This window comes from Nipponia nippon, unplaced genomic scaffold (assembly GCF_047370975.1).
Source record: "Nipponia nippon isolate SJK-2023a ecotype South Korea unplaced genomic scaffold, ASM4737097v1 scaffold_1, whole genome shotgun sequence".
Classification (NCBI taxonomy): domain Eukaryota; kingdom Metazoa; phylum Chordata; class Aves; order Pelecaniformes; family Threskiornithidae; genus Nipponia; species Nipponia nippon.
Genome location: NW_028262290.1, coordinates 67,408,094 through 67,429,074, shown reverse-complemented (window position 1 = coordinate 67,429,074; position 20,981 = coordinate 67,408,094). Strand labels below are relative to the sequence as shown.

General features: G+C 40.9%; 1 protein-coding gene across 2 annotated transcripts in view; it reads left to right on the top strand.

The window, feature by feature from the left end:
* TMEFF1 (transmembrane protein with EGF like and two follistatin like domains 1) overlaps positions 1 to 20,981 on the top strand; it is a 125,197-nt gene that overhangs the window by 97,516 nt on the left and 6,700 nt on the right. For both annotated transcript variants that reach the window (XM_087758665.1, XM_087758674.1), the window contains 4 exons: positions 232 to 328; positions 15,595 to 15,743; positions 16,581 to 16,646; positions 20,338 to 20,461. In XM_087758665.1, the coding sequence (XP_087614791.1) occupies positions 232 to 328; positions 15,595 to 15,743; positions 16,581 to 16,646; positions 20,338 to 20,461 (436 nt within the window). The remainder of the gene's footprint in view (positions 1 to 231; positions 329 to 15,594; positions 15,744 to 16,580; positions 16,647 to 20,337; positions 20,462 to 20,981) is intronic.

The following is a 20,981-nucleotide window of genomic DNA, read 5'->3' as shown; positions in this document are numbered from 1 at the left end:
GTCAATCAGTGAACCATTAGTGTTTTCAGGGATGCTTTCCTGTCATTGGTACAGTTCTGCCAGCCTCCAAATGCCTGATTTTGAAAAAGGGAGCACTATTAAGGTTAATAGCTTCAGTATATGATAACTTTATGTTGACAATATACCTGAAGGCAAATGGATTTAGGTAAGCAAAATCAGAGCTTAATATGAAAGTCATGCTTTCTGTTAACAATACCTTATTTTTTTTAGAGTATGAAGGATCTGGGACAGAAGTTCAGAGAAAACACTCAAAATGCGGAGTTTGCAAATATAGGGCTGAGTGTGATGAAGATGCAGAAAATGTTGGGTAAGTAATAAGTTTTCCTTAACAATATCACTGAACAAAAGGGGAAAAAATGTTAAAAGAAAAGAAAAAGTACATGAACATCTGCTTGACTATGTTTGTTCTTACTAATTGAAGCTTTAATGCTGTCCAATAATAATGTGTTTGATATGTGTCTGTAAAGAACAAACTATCTGCAGTTGGAAGTTAAAGGGAGAAAACAACAAAGAGGCATATTGGAGAATCTTCATCAAATATTTTTCAAACAAAGGACCTTGATTTGTTTTATCCTGGCAACAGAAAAACCCCAAACCAAACAGGAATGCAAAACAAATACTGATAAATCATCCCTGAGATTTTTTTTTCTATATATTCTGCTTGTTCATAAAGTATTACAGACAGTTGTTTCCATCAGTGCAAAGCTTGGACCTAAACATTAAGTTGAACTGGTGAGCTGAGCCAGTCACTTCTTCCAAATTCAGTGTGCCACGTGACCTTTCAGATGCACCCAGGGGAAAACCAGTGAAGAATATCAGTTGCTTGTCAGAGCTCAAAATGAATGATCAAGAAACAAGATTTTAAAGACAATCCATAATGCAGAAGCAGATGTACCAAATTGCCCTACTCAAGGTGCTTGATGGTTAGAGTATACCCTGGCTGTCCAGGCTCTGTGTGGCTGTCAGAAGGGGCAGAGACGTCAGGGAGGAAAGGGCTCCTTTAGACAGCCTCGTGAGGCATTAAGGTTTGTTGGGAGGTAAAAGAAGTCCCATCTAATTGATGGGGCTTTGTTTTCCCACAGCCATTGTCCTGGCAGTGGCCACCAGTATGGAAGAAGCTTAACTAGAATCTGGGCTGATGGCGGGTACTGAGGTCACAGCTGCAGAGGCAGCACGTGAAGGTGTTTGAGAGACTTGCGAATGGTACGTTTTTGTGTATGTGGAGGGGAACGGCATCTCAGAACAAGAGAGCCTGAACATCGCTAATCGGGGGGAAGCATCACTCTCCCTTCTCCTGTCTTCCAGCTGGAATCCATGTCATGTTGAAATATGTCTTAATTGCACGAGATTTTATTATGGGATATCAGCACGAGGACATCTCAGGCAGTAAAGCAGCTTAGCACTAATATTCAAGATGCGTATTCAAGATTAAAACATAGCATACAAGGGAGACCAAAATGGTAATAGTATACATGAATGCTACCATGATACTTCAGATTTCATAAGATGTCATACTACCGAAGTAGGCTTGCTTTTTTCTGGAGAGACAAATGAGCTGTAGCTGTTTTTTTATAATACTAATAATTTTCTGTAATATTGCCTTGGTCTGTTTCATTTATGACTGGCAAGATGGGTATAGATTTGTTTGTTATATGCACTGAGATGTGCTCTTGGCTTTGGAAAATAAATCCTGAAGCATTCCACTTCAGTAAAAGCTTGCCTATTCATTCTGTACTTGTAGAGCTGGCATTCCTGCAGCTATGTAGTATCTATAAGAGAATTAGGATAAAGTTGAGGAGAGTGGAAGATTTATTCCATACATTTCACTCACATAAAATGAAGCCATGCTCCCTCATCTTGACAACAGGAGGAGAGCGCTTTTTTACCTCTAAGATTTCTTTAATTAGTCATCATTTAAAAAATATGTGGAAACGAAAATGTTTGTCTACAAAATACTCAAAATATGAAAATATTCCCATGAGGGTTGGTCACAGCCTATCAGACCTGTCATTTTTTTCAATTTTGTCAGTTTTCCAACCTAAATAACCATTTTTTGCCTAGTACCTTTGGCCATTAGAATAGGCTTTAGTGATAGTCACTGTCTGTTTAGACTTAGATTAAATGGGGCTCTGTTAACATAGATTGCCTTCACAAGGTTAATTTTGAGAAGACACATAGTAAGTCACAGACTTGCTTAAGTAGAAGTTAGGAGTTGGCTTCTTTTTTTCCTAAAATCAAAACAATTATTTACCTGGCAGAAACAAGATGGGATTGAAATCTTCTGTTTGGAAAGCTCTAGGAGAGAGCCCCTTAAGAATGTTTTTTACATGTTATTTTTAATCCTTTTCCTGTTGGGTTTCAACATGCTTTTTAATCTCATAGAACTATGTCATCATATATAAAATTATTGGCGGCACAAGTACCTTTCATCAGACTTGTATAAACACTGCTAGGTTCATATTATTATTGAATTTAATTTTGCACCATATTACAGCCACTATCACTCCTAGTTCTAGCAAATCATACAAGCACTCTAATTTGATAAAAATATTCTATCTTGATTTTCCTTTTTAAGGCATGAGAAGGGCCACTGTAACTGTTTTGGTTAGTGGGGTGTTGTCTACTGAACCACAAACAAAAGGTACATTTAGTTTAGTTCACGTAGGCTTCTTAGGCTTGCATAACCCTTGTGATGTTAAAACACTTAAAAAAGTCATCTGCATGATTATGGAAAGCATTTCAAGAGGGTTTCGCTTCATGATAGTAACTGAATGAGTTAGCTGAACAGTCTCCTAATGTTCAGTAGATAATCTACAGTCAAACTCATGAGATGCTAATAATTACGGTAAATATACAATTCTGCGTTTTTTCATCCTCTTTTCCAAGCTGTGCAATCTGCGACCTTACAAACATCAGCTCCTTCTGCTCTAAGGGATCTTGAGAAGCAAAACAATATCCATACTCCCGTTTTATGAATAGAGAAACTTAAGTATGGATAAAACGATTAGCCTGCGGACAGTGAATTGGTGGAAGGGGAGACATCCATGCCACAGAGCATTGAGTCATTTGAGGTAAATGAGCTGGCATTAATGAGAGATCTCAGGACCTGCCAACAGGCCAGCCACAACAGCCTGGTGCACAGAATAGGCAGATTTTCCCCCGATAACAGGAAGATCCTTCTAAAGACAGTTTTATTCCATACGGTCTGTGCTTCGCCTTTTGGGCCTGGAAAGATGTGGGAGTCCTGTGCAAAAAATGATGGCACCTGATAGTTTCAGTGAAAACCGTAGGATGATTCATGCAACAAAGAAGCAGGAGCAGGACCAACCACTTGGCATTTCCTGACTTTTAGAGTTGGACTTGCTGATGTCTAAGCAAGTCCTTTCTTCTCGGAGGTGCACAGTGATAGCGTGAGGGGCAACGAGTGCAAGTTGGAGCATGGGAAATTTGGATTTGACATAATGGAAAGTGTTGCCACCATGAGGGTGGTTGGACACTGGAAAAAGGTGTCTTGTGAGGCTGTGGAGTTTCCATCTGTGGAGATGGTCTGAACTTGATCAGACAGAGCCCTGGGCCAGCTTTGAGCAGGGGGTTACACTAGATGCCTTCTACACATCCCTTCCAGCCTAAATTATTCTGTGTAGTTACCAAATCTTGGTGCTTTTTAAAAGCAAATTTAAACAAGTTCAGTTGTACGCAGCTGAGATGCACTCCATGTTACAAGTTAGTGACTTTAATTTTTTGTTGCTCTTAAATTGTATTTTCCCCTTTAAAAAAAGCTACAAATTTTTAGTTTTCATGCTTGTCATTAAAACATTATGGCTGTCTCTGATCAAAGTTGCTACATACGCTTTTATTACAGAAGATCACACACAGTCTGAAGAATTCAGGCTTTGCACAGAATTTTAGATTTGTATCTTCATTTTGTTTGATTTCTCAGAAACATTATCTGTCTAAACCAGAAGTGGTTACAATGCATAGTAAGTTGAATGCAAAAATATAAACAACTTTACTATTTCCACTACCTCTGCAAAAATTTTCCATGTTGATTTTAAGTGATTGAGACAAAGAAAGAAAGTCTGAGGAGATGGTTGTCGTAAACAGCATGCCATACTTAGAAAATTAATGTTCAACTGTATGCAAATCAGTACATTATTTCTTTATATAAATGCAAAAAGGAATGAGGTTGAGGAAACTTCGCAGAAATATATTTCTCCATATTTTATTTCTTTTCTCATACAGCTTGTAAGTTTTTTAAAGAGTTGTTAGTTTATGGGCAGGCTTTTCAAGAGCATAGAAAATCACTTGTGGATGCACTAGTCTAAAGTTGCATACAGGCATACTATGCCATACTGTCCGTACAGTCGTTTTCTGTAGATCTGTGGTAACAGGATGCAGACAACAGGTTTCACATGGATTGGCTGTGATTTTTTTTTTTTTTTATCCCCTTTAGCAACAAACTTGAAACACAGGTTGTATATGTCATGGGAACAGCTTCTGCCTGAGACCAATCGACCAGTACCTCCCTTTCTACCCTGCCCATCAAGATGTGTCTCTGGCCAGAACCTTCCTCCACTGTGCTGAAAAGGCAATGTATTGCACATAATGGTGCAAAACGTGTAGCAGGGGAGTGAAAAAGGACATGACAGCTTGGTAAATTTAAACTTTTATGTGGAAAACTGGCCAGAAGCCTAAAGACATAGGAGTATGAGGGTGGTGTGTGTTTTCTGCTGGAATTTTGAACTGGAAATGAAGTCAGGTTGAGAAGTGGAGATGAAGGCAGCAGCACACAGCTTGGGGCCACCTAGAGCTGATGGGGTAAATCCTGCAGGGCACCAACCCAGACACATATGGTTTGCTGTTGCTATACTCTGGGGTAACCAGACTGCAGTTTTTTCTTAGCACACACTGGACTTTTCAGTTCTACTGATTGTACATGTGATAGAGATAAACAGATCATCCTATCAGTACACAATCAGAAGATGGTATACCGATAATATTGAAACACTTAAAATAATACAGTATGAATGCAAAACAAATGAAAAGAGATGTGGTTGTGAAATCATTTTCATCAGTGCAGCACTTAAATCAACTCTTTCTTCAATGAAAGCAGCGTATATAAGTATTTGCAATACTATTGTGGCTATTAAGGACTCCAAGTGAATTTTTTTAAAACTCAGATTAACGTTCAGTGTAATTTTTATAAAGCTTCTAAACAACATGATGCCTCAGTTTACTGCATATGATTGAAGCTGAAATTGTTATTTACAGTCTTTTGAGAGCTGAATAACTTTTTTTTTTTATTTTTTTACAATAGCCACCTGCAGCTCTGATGAAGAGAGTGATAAGATAAATTTACTTGTGGATTTGGGGTTTTTTGATATTGTGATTAGAAAAGCGGGCTCTTAAATATATATGTTTCTTCATAAGACTTCAGTTTTCAAATAGTCCTGATTTCCATATGTTTTTTTTAAGACTTACTATTATCTGGTCATTTTTTTCACAAGTTTCTTCTTGCACATATCAAAATTCATGCTCAGAGTAAGGGAGAACATTTTAATACTTGTATATTAAATATAAAGAATTTATATACTATATTTATAGTAACTCTAAAGAATTTATATATTATATTTATAGTAAATATAAATAATATATATTTATACTATTTTAATATTACCATTTAAAAGTACACTGAATCAATTGAAGAATAGGGGTTTCATCTCACATTTTTTTCTTCAGATGTGAAGTATCTTTCCAGCATAAAAAGTAATATTGCTTATGAGGAGTTATATCCTCTGCTCTTGCACTGTTTTGTGTGGTGTGTCTCTTTCTTCTCGCATGCCAAAGCACTGCTAGATACTCGAATAAAACAATGTGCCAACATCTAGTAAGTGGTGGAAAGAATGTTGCTTTAAAAGGCATTTTAATGTATCTTGTAACTTCAGGAAAATAATATCCAGAATTAAATCATGAACTGTAGAATAATTTAGGTTGGAAGGGATCTCTAGGAGGTCATCTGGTCCAGGCTCCTTCCCTGTGCTGCAACCAGGGATAGTTCATTCAGGTGGCTCAAGGGCTCCTCCGGGAGAGCTCTGACCATCTCCATGAAGGGAGATTTGACATTTGGGCATCTGTTCAAGGGCTGAGCTGCTCTCACTTTGAGGAATAATTTCCTTGTGTTCAATCCAAATTTCTCTCGCCATGACTTTCAGCTGTCGTCTTTCGCCCCTCTACTGTGCACCTCTGATAAAAGCCTCCCTCTGTGTTCTCGATAATGCCTCTTAGATAGTTGGTGACAGCAATCGGTCACCTCCTTAGCCTTCTCTTCTCTGGGCTGAACAAGCCCAGTGCCCCCAGCCGTTCCTTACATGGCACGTGCTCTGGCCCTCTACCCGTCGCAGTGGCTTGCCACTGGACCCTCTCCAGTTCCTCAAAATATTTGCTGTTACTGGGGGGTCCCAAAACTGGTCAGAGTGCTCCAGATGAGACCTCATGAGTGCTGAGTGGAGGACAACAGTTATTTCCCTTGCTCTGCTGGCAACCCTACTGTGATGCAGCTCCCCAGCCTCCTGCTCCCCTGGACCCTCAGGTCCTTTTCTGCAGGGCTGCTTCCCCGCCAACCACCCCAACTCTGTCCTGTGGCTTTCCCTTCATCTTCAGACTTCAGGAGGTTCCTCCGTCTTGTCAAGGCCCCACTTGAGTGGTCATCTTGCCCTCCATTTTATGCTCGGTAACAACCTTCCTTTCCATCGATCTCTAAATGGCTGGAATAAATTTCATTAGTTTTAGTTTAAAATATCATTTTTTGTCATCTTTTTTGTTTTTTTTTTTGTCTTTGATAGGGAAATCATTAACTTAAAAATAACCTTACTGTAAAAGGTCAAATGTGTCATGTTCTCAGTTTTACCTATATTTTGTTTTTTAACAGATAAAATATTGAAATGAGATTCTGAGCACATTTGGTCTTTTTTTAATAAGTGTACTATGCTGTCAAAGATCTGTTTTGACTCATAATGTAGATTTTCAAGAAAGATTGACAACTGATCCCCAAGTAGACCTTTCAAGGTTAACATTTCACGAGATTTACTTTGGAAAGAAAATGTGTTTCAGCAACATATAGATTCAGTTGGCCTGTAATTTACATAATGTCTATTTTCACAATGGCCAAACCAGAAATTCAGAACTGTAAGTACTAGCACTTACAAATACCAATATGGACATTTTAAAGTCCCAGTCTCTGCCTTGTCTATCTAACTTGTCTTTCAGGGAAGGGTTTGGTCTGTTTGAAGTATGGCATGCTGGTTTATACTTGCCTCTTTTGGCCACTTTTTCACTTATTTATGACAGCCAAACTTTTTTTTTTTTTTTTTAACCTTTTTAGCGTATGATAGGTATTCATAAGGAAGACTATCTTAATCCTGTATAAATGCAATTCGCAGCTTTCTGGTCCAGCAGAAAAAAAATCTGAAGTATCTGTGTGTAAAAAAATAAAACCAAAAACCAAAACCAAACAAAAACAACACAAACAATAGAGGAAATCAACCTAAACAAGGGATTTATGATTGTGTTGTGGGATTACTGAATTATGTAAAACTGGGCTACAGGAAAGCCTGATATGAAAGGAATAGTATAATGGTCTCTTCATTATACTGACTATTAAGAAATTGAATAGATCCTAGATGGATAATAATCCAGGCCTGGTTTTTAATGTATATTTTTAACGATCTTTGCAGCAGTGTGTGCCAAGTCTTTGAAGGTTTCTGTTATTTGAGGGTGGAGGGAGGGTTAGGTCGCTTTTGTGAGAGCAAGCGTCAGCTCACCACATATGCTGCTAGAAGCTCACTGCAGTTAGGGACTAAATTTCTACAGTGGTCAGAGAGAGCCATGCCATGAAATTAAAAAAGGGAGTGAAGGGATGGCTGGAAAGTAGCTGAAGCTTATGGTATTTAAAGGGTGTTCTGCATTGCTGGGCAGAAGTAAAGACCAAGAGGGTGATCAAGCAGAGCACAGAGAAGCTTGTAGAATTGAAATCTACTTTTCTTGCCCTTATCTCCCCAGTGCTGTAAAGGGATTTTTAAAAAGACACCAAAAAACCTAATGAAAATTCAGCTGTAGTCAAATAGGTAGAGAAATCACTTTGAAATCCAGATTTTCTTAGTTCAGGTTTCATCTGGGAAGAATTGCACACAAGGGAAGGAACATCAAATGAAAGGTAATCCTTCATTTTACATGGTTACCTTCTTAACTGCAATTGCAACACCCCTGCTATTTCAATTCACCTAAATTTATTCCATCAAGCATACACTTACCCATCTGTGTGCATTTCACACACTTTGTTTTGTTCTAGTGTTTCCATTTTACATTTGTAAACAGATGTGCCAATAAAAGGGTGAGTAGCTGAGAAAGCTTAGTGTTGCTGTCGGCTACTGGGAAGGGGTAGCAAGCAGCGCTCTCTCTGAGGCCAGGCCAGAAAAACACATTCGTGAGCAAATCCCAGATGGGCACAAATGCAGCAGCCTGATCTGTTGGTTGGAAATGCCGCCTCTCTCCATAGCCAAGCCCACTCCAGAAATCTGTAATGCTTTTCCTTTCCTTTTTTTCCTCCTTTCTTTGAATCTACAATGGTTCTTAAGCACGCAGAACTTCCAACAAACCACGTACACCTTGAAGCCTGAAAACAAAAAGGAGGCTTGAAATATGTTCTGATCTCTGGGGATCTAATTAATTTACTGATAGCAGCAAGTGCTCTTACAGCCTGAGCTCGTTTCAAACGTGTCACATCATTTTACTAAACACGATTTCTTTGTTACACTTAGTAGCCCCTAATAAATGAGTTGTACGTTTTCATTTCTTATTTATTAAAACCACCTAAAATTTTTGTTCAGTTTAATTATAGCACTTTGTACTTTCCTGAAATTCAAATGCTCTTCTGTTTAACTGATGGTGTTAATGAACGACACGCATGAAACTTCTAAAAGCATGTTGTCACAGCAAGCCAGTGCCTTTCTTCTTAGGATGTTAACTCTCTGATGACGGGTGACAAAATTAAGGTTTTTTTCTGTATACCCTAGTACATCAGGAAAACACCTGAATAAGTCCTGTTGACTTTCCAGGGCTAAGCGAGAGAAAAGATCTGTTGAAGACACTGAGCAGCAACCCTCTCCAGCAAGACATCAACTTGGAGAATTAGCTACCTGTTTCCATCTTTTTGGTTAAAACCAATAGGAAGGTTGTCGTGAAAAAAACTCTTGTAGTGGTCTGACTCCTTTTATCCCAGTGTTGACTTTTACAACAAGCTGTTAGAGCAAAAACTTGCAGCACTTATTCGCTTCCTTCTGGTATGAAACATCAAGCACTTTCAAGACATCCTTAGTACATGATTCTCTTAAGTGACTTTTCCTGAAGTGGCTAACTCTTTTCTTCTGAAGGTTGCGCTGATCAGCCACACATCAGGCTGAAGGCACCAGGTGGTAGTTTTCCTTTATTTTCCTGGGGCACCAAGCAGGATCATGTTGTCACATACAAAAGCCAAAAGCGGAGCAGGGGTGAGGCTCAAGCTGTAGAGTCCTCACTCAGCTCCAAGCGATGGTGGCAAAACACCCAGTATCAGTAGTAGGGCTAAGATTTTTGCCATAGTCTTGACTTGTATTGGGATATGATGATTGATTTAGTCAACGTGGCACGGCTTTGGCAAGTCTGAGTGAAGGCTGGCACTTTGAAAAAGCAACTGGGGGAACAGAGAAGCCTTTTATAGTAGGGTTGGTTTTTTATTTTTGATGCAGAGTTTGCTGTGCTTATCTTCACTTTTATCAGCTCAAGATCAGCTTCGCACACTGATTTATGCTTGCACTACTGCTGGACTTCAGGCAATTGTTCCTGGAAGTTACTCCAAAAAGCAGAAATAAATAATTGAGAGCTAGGAGAAAGATACTATGATATTTAAAAGTACTCTGACATTTTTGTTTTGCAAGCTTTCAGAATAATTACTTTTCTCTTTGTGAAAGTTTGCATGACTTTGAATTTTCTTTTGCAAGATACTTCCTGATTCCCTTGTGGAGTCACTCCCGAGGAATAAACGTACCTGTCAGAGCGGCATTTGCCTGAGAGACAGGGCTCAAGCTTCTGTGCTGTCCATCCACGTGTGATGCCAGGAGCGTCTCTGACTGTGCTCTGCGTGCTGGCTGCTCACCTCAGCTGTGGTTGTCCCACGTTCACCTTCCTGGTCTGCTTGCAGCATGGAAGCAACTCAGACCTAGGTTTGAACCTAATTTTTTTCCACACTAGAAAGTTAAATACAAGATGTTGTTCTGCAGTTATTTATGACTGACGTCATCATATGCTGTCGTCTCCTTGGATTGTGTCAGCCGTCCAAACTCAGACCAGCCTTTAGCATTAGTGAAAATATACTGAGGGGTCAAAATAGCAGTGCTTAAGAGGTTCTAGACAGTTAATTTCTCACATAAGAAATTAAGTTTCTATATCTTGAATAGTTTCCTATTATTACAAATACTGTTGTGTGATAGGTATTATTCTATTCTTTTTTTCTTTCTTTTTACTCTTTTTTTATTGCAAACCAGCCATTTTGGTGCATTGTAATTTCAGTGTGCACCTACCTGCTCGCACGTGAAAGCACATGCTTACAGCACACCTCATTTTTATTTCTACTGGTAATTAAGCATGAAAATGCATCTTGCTTCTGTTCTTTTCTATAAGGAATAGAACAGAAATGTTACATTAAAAATATTTAAAGCTAGAATCAAAGCTGTGATGTTGCCTCAACAAATGCAGGATACTGTTTTAATACATCTTTAAAGTGAGTAGAAGTAAGGTGGAAAATACTGTTCGAAATACCTTTTTTATATGGCTTAAAATCCTAACCTAAACCTTGCTGATACAGGCTTTCCAATGCTTCCTCTTTTATAAAATCATCTTCTGTTGCATATTATTTCCCTACTCTCCAATTGCACAGTCGAATATTTTCATGCTGGGTATGTGCTCACATGGACTTGTATTTTACTTTTTAAAAATTTCAGGTGAAATTGTGTAGTCATGGATAAGAAGGTAAGAGGCTAAGACCTGGAAGAGGCTAAGATGTGAAGCATGCCTCTTGTGCTCAGGGCCACATCCTAATTCCCCAGCACGTTACACGCTTCCAGAGAACAAAATATAGAAATACGATCAAAACCTTTTCATCGCTTTGCCCCTAAAGCTAAGTTTTCAGGCTAGTGTCCGTAGCAGGCTGGTGGCCACCAGGGCTGCTGTTCATCAGTCATTCGGGTCAAGTCGTGCCAGAAAGTGTCCGTAGCTGCATGGCCGAGCTTGGGGAGCTGCACATGGCATTGCTCTCACAGACCACTGTACGTGGACACAGCACTGGTGGGAGCTAAGGCAGAAGTGAGAATAAGTGCTTAAAAAGTGGGATATTAGGATTTTTGCAATTAGGATCTACTCTCTCTCCTCCTGGGTAACCCTCTTGTGCTCCTCCCGCGTATCCCAGCGCCCCCTTCACTATCTCAGGTTTTTGCTGCCCTCCCTTCCTGAGCAGCTCTCCATGTTGTCCTCTGCTCTCTTCATGCTCTCTCCCTAGCATAACCGGGACTTGTCAGGGAACAAATTACAATATGGAACTTCAATTCTGTGTCCAGTTTCAATCAGCTGTGAAGAAAAACAAAGCCCACAGTCCGTGATGCCTCACATGGATTTCACCACCTGCAAAACACAGCCCCACCTTAAGATTTCTGCCCTTTGGGGCCCCACTTTTAGCTCATGAACACTGTCTGCTGCGTCTTTCCTGTACTTTGTGTGCTGCTTATATGGTCCCTGGGATGGTTCAGCCCCGTCGGCTGTGCTTGGTAGTCTTGGGCTTTGACTTCTGCCTGGCTTTAGGCTTCAAGCTGGCTGGTGGGGGGAGTTCGTTCCCCTCAGGAGGCTGGATTTTCTGTCTTTTCTGTCATCTCCTCCTATTGTTTGGCCTCTGTAGCTCTCTGCCTTCAGGGTGTAACATATTTCCTGTATTTTGTAGCAGGTTCGTTTGGGGATCTTTCAGTACTTTCCTAAGCTGCTTTTTTGTTTCAGTCTGTGGTGGTGGTCCTGTCCGCTTGCAGGGACTCAGCTGCCAGTTTCGATGTGTTTGATGTGCAGCATCAGAGCAGCAACTCGCTCTCCCGCAGTTTTACCTTCCTTCACAAACACGGAGCAGTTAAAAACAGCTTTTGTTTCATGTTTTCTACTGAAAGCAGCATTCCCCACATTTCACTGCTCCTGTCTCACAATTCAGTGCTTCCAGCAGGCCTGGCTGTATTTTGGGTCTAATGCCAACCACCTATGAGCGAGGACAACTTCACTGCACCCCACGCAAACTCTCTGATGGGTACAGGTGTCTGACGTGCGCTCCTGGCTCCCTCTCTGCCACCCTACTGCCTCCGCGGAGGCTCTGCTCCCTTCAGAGCATCATGCCCCAGCCATGTCCTCACCTTAACTCATTCCCTTTCAGCCCCGTGAATAGCTTCAGGCTTTTATGTTGGAATAATGGAGCATAATAGTCTCAATTTTTTTAAGTGCATCAGTCTGGTTCAACTATTCATTATCCCGCAGTGTATTAAACCAGCCACTTTTATGTGCCAGACAGCTCTGTCAAAGCATCTACACCAGTAACTGCATGGCCAGGTGAAGGCCAGATATACCATTTGGCATCATGGTTGTAGGAGAAGAAGTAGCTAATGGCATCAGGCAGATAATTGGGTGGATGTGTGGGGGGGTGAATGTCCAAAATTGAACCTTTGAACTCCCAAGCTGCAACCAGCACAGACTGGTTGTATATTCTGGGTAATGCCCAGGCTAAAGAAAAGCGTCACATCCTGAATCCTCCAGTTAATAAAGAGCCATGAGACAGAGTCAGCAGCTGGGAAGCTGGTGGTGCGGTGCACCTCTGCAGCTAGACTGCTTAGACTGGGAAACCGAGGGCCAGGGCTCTGGAGAGAAGAGGTGTGCCGAAAGGCAGTGCCTTTGGACAGAAGAAGGGGGCCTGGAAGGAGGATGGCACCGATCCTGGAAACAGGGGCAGATCCCAGAGATGAGAGGGCAGGCATGTGTCCCACCGGCTGGCCAGGTCTGTCTGGCCAGTGAGAGCCACACTGGAGATTTGGTGTGCCTGCAGCCCTCACGCCTGTGGGTGGAAAGCACGTACGTCTGCCAGCTGGTCGGGGTCTGTCATGCCAGCGGGGCCCTGCTGGGGATTTGGTGTGATTGCAAGCCTCCAGCAAATCGCAGTATCCAGACTGGCAGCAGGCGAGCGTTTCACTCGCTCGCACCCCTGGCAGTCACCAGCTCTGTCCTGCTCCAACGACACAAAGCAGCTGCAAGCCCGTTGCAGCTGGTCAGTGGGCTTCAGCTGCTTCACGCTGCCTTGGCCCTTATGGGCGTGTCACATGCTCTCCTCTTGCAGTTGTGGTTTTTTTATTTTTTCTACTTTTAAATGTAAATTTTAAATGATAAAAATAAATTTTTATACATTGAAGAGATGGTTAGAGCTAAGACTGAGAGTGTTTATCAGAAAAACAGGGTCAGGAATTCACAACTACCCCCACACCAAGCATTTGGCAATGCTAAGAAAGTAAGCATTTAACATTAGCTGTTAAATCTGAACACAACAAAGCCTGAAAATGTAAGCAGTTTCCAAGCAGTTTCAACTCTAGCCTGCAATGTCACCATGAGAAAGAAAAAATTATTTTCAAAAGTCACCTTATTTGTCACCAGGAATGACAAAAACCAGCAGTAATTGTGATGCTACGGACCTTGGATGGTGACTACAGACAGAATTAGAGCCGTTTGGGCATACAAATACAGATGGAATTGGTCTGGAGATACATATGAATGTGCTCAAACTTGACAAGGATGGGCACACGCAGGCAGCGGTGATCCCTGAGAGCTGGCGCTGAGCAAAGGTATCCATAAGCACATAGCCAGTGTCATACAAATGAGGACTAGCTCTGTGCTTGTTTGTGTCAATAAATGTGCACAACTGCTGAGCCATGAGCCTTTTATTTGCATATAGTAAATCCTAATAAACACCTCATTAGGCTTATTAGGCTTCAAATCATGTGGGAGCACGTAAACAAAATAATACTTCCTTTCCTGAGTCTAAGATTTACAACTATTACCATTTCTAGTAAGAAAAATTATCATATGTTCATCATGTTGATATTTAGTGGCTTCATGAGTACTTTGACGTAGGTCCCTAAGATGTGTAGAGACTCATTACTGGGGCAGTTTTTCACTGTCAGTAGGTGCACGTAAAAACCCATTTGCACTAGAGACGTTCTTTTGTCTAGCAACAATCTGAAGTTCACAGGCATGAAATATTACTGGGAAAATTAGCATCTTTAAACTTCCATAACAAAAGGTGCTCATGGAAAGAGAGGGAGAGGAAACAGTACGCTGGCCATCTTCAGTGTTTCTGCAGCAGGGAATTAGGTTCTGCTGCGAGATTTGTTACTGACTTGCAGCACACATACATCTATTTAATCATTTAATTGTACCTGGAACAGCTGGAAAGAACATAAAAAACCTGGCAAGTTGGTAGCTTGGGTTTTTTGTAGTGCAGCTACACTCCTTACTTTTCCCAGTCCAGAGGCAGAGCGGAGCTTGCAGAGCAATGTGAAACACACACAGAAACTTTAATTCAAAAATAGACGTTCAGTTAAAAAGTAGACTATTAATTAAAGTAAACAAGGGGGATGGGGCTTGGAAAGTTGGAAAGTTTTCCTGTGCCATTCACACTTGTAAAGTTTCAGGACTTTTTGTTGGGGCAACAAAACCATCTAACCAAAACTGGGTAAGTCATAGCCCTATCTAAGTCTTTGGCTGTCCTGCATTTGGGTGGTTAGGAACCAGCAACATGCTAGGTCTTCATTTCGTTTCCCGCTTTCGTTTTACAGTCCCTAGTTGCAAATTATATGGAAAATGCTGTGTCCAAACCAACCAAAGTGTTGATTGGATGCAATATGAAATAATTCAGACTGCATAATTCTGTTTTAAATACAACATAATAAACCCACTGTTAACTTTCAAAGGTATGAATGAATGTCTTGCTGAAATGACACAGTTAACCAAGCATATAGATTCTGTACAGCCTCTGAAATAGAAAAACTCCTTTTACTGCTTAAAAGAAATGGGAGTCCCTCTCAGGGATCCTGACACCCCCAAAAAAAGTAGAATATTCTTATGGTTTTGTTCACTCTTGAGAACAAACACCACAAACTGTTACATTAATGTACTAAATCGTCCTAGCAATGTGTTATCAATTTTCAGGTGTTAATCAATGAAATTGATACCATAGTAAAACTGTAAGGAACATCAATACATTATTAAAAAGCACACTGAAGCACCTATTCATAATTTTGTGCATTCTGCTTGGAAGCCTTGGAAGGAATCAATGGATTTTTCAGCGTCTCATGCAACATGCTCTTCTCTCCTGGTATTAACATATGAGCTAGTGTTTACTCAGGACTCAAAATCACTTCATTTTTGTTTGCTGGATGTCAATTCTGTTTTGCTGTATGTTTCAATTAACAGGTGTGTATGTAATATAGACTGCAGTGGATACAGTTTTAATCCTGTATGTGCTTCTGATGGAAGTTCCTATAACAATCCGTGCTTTGTTAGAGAAGCATCATGTCTGAGGCAGGAGCAGATCGACATCAGGCATCTTGGACACTGCTCAGGTAGGCTTAATTTTGTTTTTCTGGTAAATGTAAATTCTGACATAGGTGGGCTTTGTAGAGCTTTCCCTTTTCCATTTTTGATCAGAAGTCACTGATCCAGTTATCAGAGAACTCCCCGCCTGTATTTTAGAGTTCCCCACGCAGAGGTATGTTTACACTACATACATATGTGCTGTGTTACCTGGAAAGACAGCAAAAGCTCTTAGGAGAATCTAAGCAATAGTCCGAGGGGCCTTACATGAGGGGGTGGTAGGAAGTAGGAGAGTAAAAGGAATACCGGTGTGTGGGAAACATTCCTTCTTGCTGCTGTGGGCTGTACCATGTACTTCCAAAGTGAGTCAAGTTGGGCCCCTGATTGCACAAATATTTATCCATTTCCTTTTCCAGCGTTCGAATGGTCCACTGAAACCCTCTGTCTACTGCCTTGTAGTTAATCACGTGCATGACTCTTCAGTTTTGGGGTCTTGCAGTTAGGACCTTCTCATGGGAATAACAGCTCTCCACCATCTTTGCCGGTTACATCTAGATCGGTAATGTGAACAGTTCCAAAACGAAAACAGACTGTCACAAAATAACCTAGGCCCATACCATGGAAGAGTTTTTAGTTCAAAACCTACAGCTTGAGGTGTGCCATGTGTTGGTCTGGCCGCTGGGCTTACTGACTGTTACTGACCAGGTGTGCTACCAGCCTCATTGGATGGGAGGAACAATGTGGGAATGTGTCCAGTCTTACTGCAATCAAAATACTTCTTCGAATATTATTCTGACTTCTCATGTAGTTGTCTGGAAATAATAAGCCTTTCCTAATAGCTATCCATGCATGTATTTATCATCTAGAAACAGATGACACAAACGCAGTTGGAAAGAAAGACGATGGCATGCAGTATCGGCCAGAGGTGAAAGGTACCGTGCTGACTTTGTGCTGTTTGGTTACGGTTTCACAAGATGAGAAAATAAGAGCACGCAGGTCCCTTCTCGTCTGCCTTACGGCTTTGATTTCTGTAACCAAGACAGACCTGCAAACAGCTGCTTTTTTACAGCACTGACGCTGCAAGGCTGGAAAGAAGGAGATGTGCGTGATTTGAGTTGTGCGCGATTTGAGTTTTGCGTGCTCTGTTCCTCTAAGATGCCCAGCTGCTCCCCACCCTATGCAGCAGTAACAGGATTAGACTCCCCCCAGGTGCTGTGAAAATGCCTTTACTGTAAGACAGCACGCTGTGACACTCCTGATGAAATGACAACCCCCCTCCCCGCCGGCCCCGTGACCTCATCTTTTCTGATAACTTCAGAAAAAAAATGGCAGATTCTGTTAGGTCATTTTAAAATGTTTTCAGTAAACTAATACGCTGAATCACATTGGTTGAAAATGTTTTACCTGTATGAACCTTACCTTAGCTACATGAACCTTACTATAAATGAAATAAGGCAGAGTTTCACTTTCTGCTCAGTTGTTTTACATGGTAGTAGCCCGTGTGTGTTAGAGACATTCTCAGAACAAATATGCTTCTGCATTTCATGGCTCTTGCTCAAAGTGTTTCTCTCCATGACAAAACATCTCTGTCTTTCTCAAGTTATTGGCAAAGAGCAGATCTGCAAAGGTTTTAATATTTCCTCCTCTTCTCTCACAAATAATAGCACCCTTATCTTCTGTTAGCTCAGGTCTTTAGTTGTTTCTGTCATACTTGTTTTGCACTCCCATGGCCTCCCAGAGTAAAGCCATCCCACCGTGGCTTTTGACATTCCTTGTGTTCTTCTTGAAAAGCCATTCAGTGCCAAAAAGTTCCGTATATTTTTCTTTTTTCACAAATTCTCTTATTTTTACTCCATATAATGTACCAGTTGGAATGATTTAATGTCAATTTTCACTTACATTATGAAGGCATGAAAGGCACCAAATGGAATATACATCTTATTATGAGATGTAATGAAACACCACTTTTGTTTCCTATTCAGAAGAAGTTACAGCCTTTTATTCATTGCATATAAATTGCCCTTGAAATCTAGTCAGTGAAAAAATATTGTATATAATTATTATTATTGTGTACAGCATGTGCGGTCTCAAGTTCGGCAAATGATGTGCACAGAGGGAGTATGCCTCATGCAAAAAAAATCGTTTTGAAATTTTTTTATGCAGTAGTCAGGTCTCTTTAGATAGTGACAGCGTGAAGTGAACTATTTTGAATGACTTTTTCTTCCAGGATAAAAGAACACTCCACGCTTCTATCTGTTTGCTTTTTTCTTTAAATTCCTGTGAGTTATTCTTGTTAAACCCTGTTCTCTGAATGTATAATAGCTTCCAGTCTCTAGAACCACGATGGTCTCCTTCTCCTGCAGTGCAAGTGTCTACCTAAAGTTACATCAGAAAGGTCTCTCTTCCCAGATTCAGCTGGCCTGCTGGTTTTATCGTGCCAAGATGGGCATCAGGGCTTCAGTTTTTGTGCATGCCTCTTCCTTCTGGTGAAGTATCTGAACTCTTACATCCAATCACTTTCAAGGCTCCTACACCAGTTAAATCTTTCACTTTGAAGCTCTGAAGCAGTCTAGCAGGCCTCTCAGATTAAAAATGGATTCCCGTCAAAAAGTAGGTAAATATCTCTTTTACACTAGGACTCACCTCCTGCATTTAACAACATCTCTTTCCTTCATACAAGTTTTCCCTCTGACTTGGGTGGCTGTGGCTACGTGCCACCTTTCAAGGGATGCATCTTTCACTGGGCCTCACATTCTCTATTAGTACATACATTAAAACCAGCTATCTGAACAGACTAATATAATTACATGTAGCTTATTATCAGCCTTTGATTGGGACCAGATGTGACAGTAATTAAGTGCTTGGAGGAGGAGGGAGGCAACAGTTTTGGGATGAGCCATACCCCCTTTTCTTCTCTTAGACATGCCATGACAGTCTATTCCATCAGGGCAGTGGTGGACATATTGTCAGTATTAGGCTATGTTCTTCCCTTGTATCAAGTCTTCTGTATCTTTGAAGCATAGCCTGAACCAACAGGCTTCCTTATATCTAAAAACTCTAATAGTTAGATTTTTTTTTCTCCTCGAACAAATTAGAAAACATTACAGAAAATGTTCAGGAAAAAACTTAAAAACAGCAGCATGCCTTTTTTTTTTTTCTTGTATAAGTACATTCTCTTTCTTGCTGGTGTTATTTCAAATATCTGCAATTGTATAAGAGATTTCTTCTTCACAGTCCCTTTTTGCTTTGCACCTGCAGTTCATTACAATCTTGTATTTGTGACGCTATGGTCTATTGCCATGGAAATGAACATAATTCCACAATTACGCTCACATCTTTAGATCCCTGCTCTTTAGAGAAGGTCGTTATAAAATACCAACTTCTGTATTTAGAACTTTTTTACAGAACAATTTTGGGGAAAGAATGCTTGAAAATGTACGCAGCTTTAGATAGTTTTAGTAATATGACAGAAGCACAGAAGATGTTGGTGCAGAAGGGACTGCCTTCCTGTGCTGGGCTGACCTGGCCAGCAACGAAGTGCCCACCAGCTGCTCACTCAACCCAGCCATCCCCCTAGCAGGATGAGGGAGAGAATCAGAAGAGCAAACACGAGAAAAACTCATTGGTCAACATAAAGGCAGTTTAAGAAGTGAAGGGAATAAAAAGAGAAGAAAAACAAGTGATGCGAAAACCCTCACTCACAACATCCCACCAGCAGACTGATGCCCAGACAGCCTCTGAGCAACGGCTGCCTTGGAAAGACCAAACCCCCAGTTTTTATTGCTGAGCATGATGTCGTCTGGTGGGGAGTACTCCTTTGGTCAGCTGGGGTCAGCTGTCCTGGCTGTGTCTCCTCCCAGGCTTTTGCCCACCGCCAGCCTACTCACTGAGGGGGAAGCAGAGTGAGAAGCAGAGAAAGCCTTGGTGCTATGGAAGCACCCTTCAGTAACAGCCAAAACACTGGTGTGTTATCAGCACTGTTTCAGCCAGAAATCTAAAACACAGCGCCATACGGGCCGCTATGAAGAAAGTTAACTCCATCCCAGCCAGATCCAGTACACTTCCCAAAGGAACGGGTATTTTAAGCTCATGGAAAGTTCCCTTTCCATAAAAGTGTTTCTCTGAGGAAGACTACTATTGTAGCGTGGTCCATTTCAGCTGTAAGACCAGTGGTACCAGTCAGATCAGGGCTTTATCGAGTTGTTTTCTACCCAGTAATCATAAAATGTGGTTTAGCTTCTTCCTAACCCTTCAGGTTTTTTTCCTCTGCTTAGACATGGGAGAGAGCTCGCTCTATCTATGTATTAGCTCTTTGCCCCAATGCCACTGACAAAACTTGTGCTGATCTTCCTGCGTTGGCTTGTTTCTGTGATGAATACTTTACTCCTTTCGAGAAACCTGACATAAGAAGCATATTTAGATGTCTCTGAGGATCACTTTTCAGTGTAATACATCCTGGCAAATCTCTGCAGGTGTCTCTGAAACTTCACCCTTAAGCCTTGGCTTTATTATTCTGTATTCCTTTAATCACTGCAAGTTTTTAAGAGTATGCTATTCTTGGTTGAGATTTTTTATAAATATCATACAGCCGTATATAATTATTTATGTATATTTCTTTTTAAGATGCCAGTGATCAAAGAGAAGACATTTACATTGGAAACCACATACCTTGCTCAGAAAGCTTCAATGGCTACTGTATACATGGAAAATGTGAATTCATTTATTCCACTCAGAAGGCGTCCTGCCGGTAAGTCCTGCATGCCTCCAAAATGTGCTTGAAATTGCTGTAAAGCTTAATCAAAATGCTCTCTAGACATAATTGCAGCACATATGAGTTTGCAGTTATCGAAGCAGCAACACAGGAGCCGTATCCCTATGCTGTGGGCAGCACCCAGCTGCTCCAGTCGTGCGGGAGATAGTGCTCAGAGGAGAGGCTTGGTCAGCCAGGTAGTTCAGAAGCTGAATTCCTCTGAAGACTGTGGCCTCACTGTTGTCTCCTTATTTGCAGATGCTAAATCCTATCTGGAGGAAAAAAAAATCCACAAAAAATCTGCCTTTGCCTTGCATGGCTTCTCTGTATGACTGCTCTTTCGCCATTGACCTCTCAGTCTGTTCTTATGCTATCTATATATTTTATTGCTCTTGTCATAAACTCTCTCTAGAGTATCACTATCTTATTTTTAACATTTATTGCCCTTTTTCACAATAATAGGCTTCATCTAGAAAGTATAAAATTGCAAAATACTGTTTAGCCCACATTTTTTGTC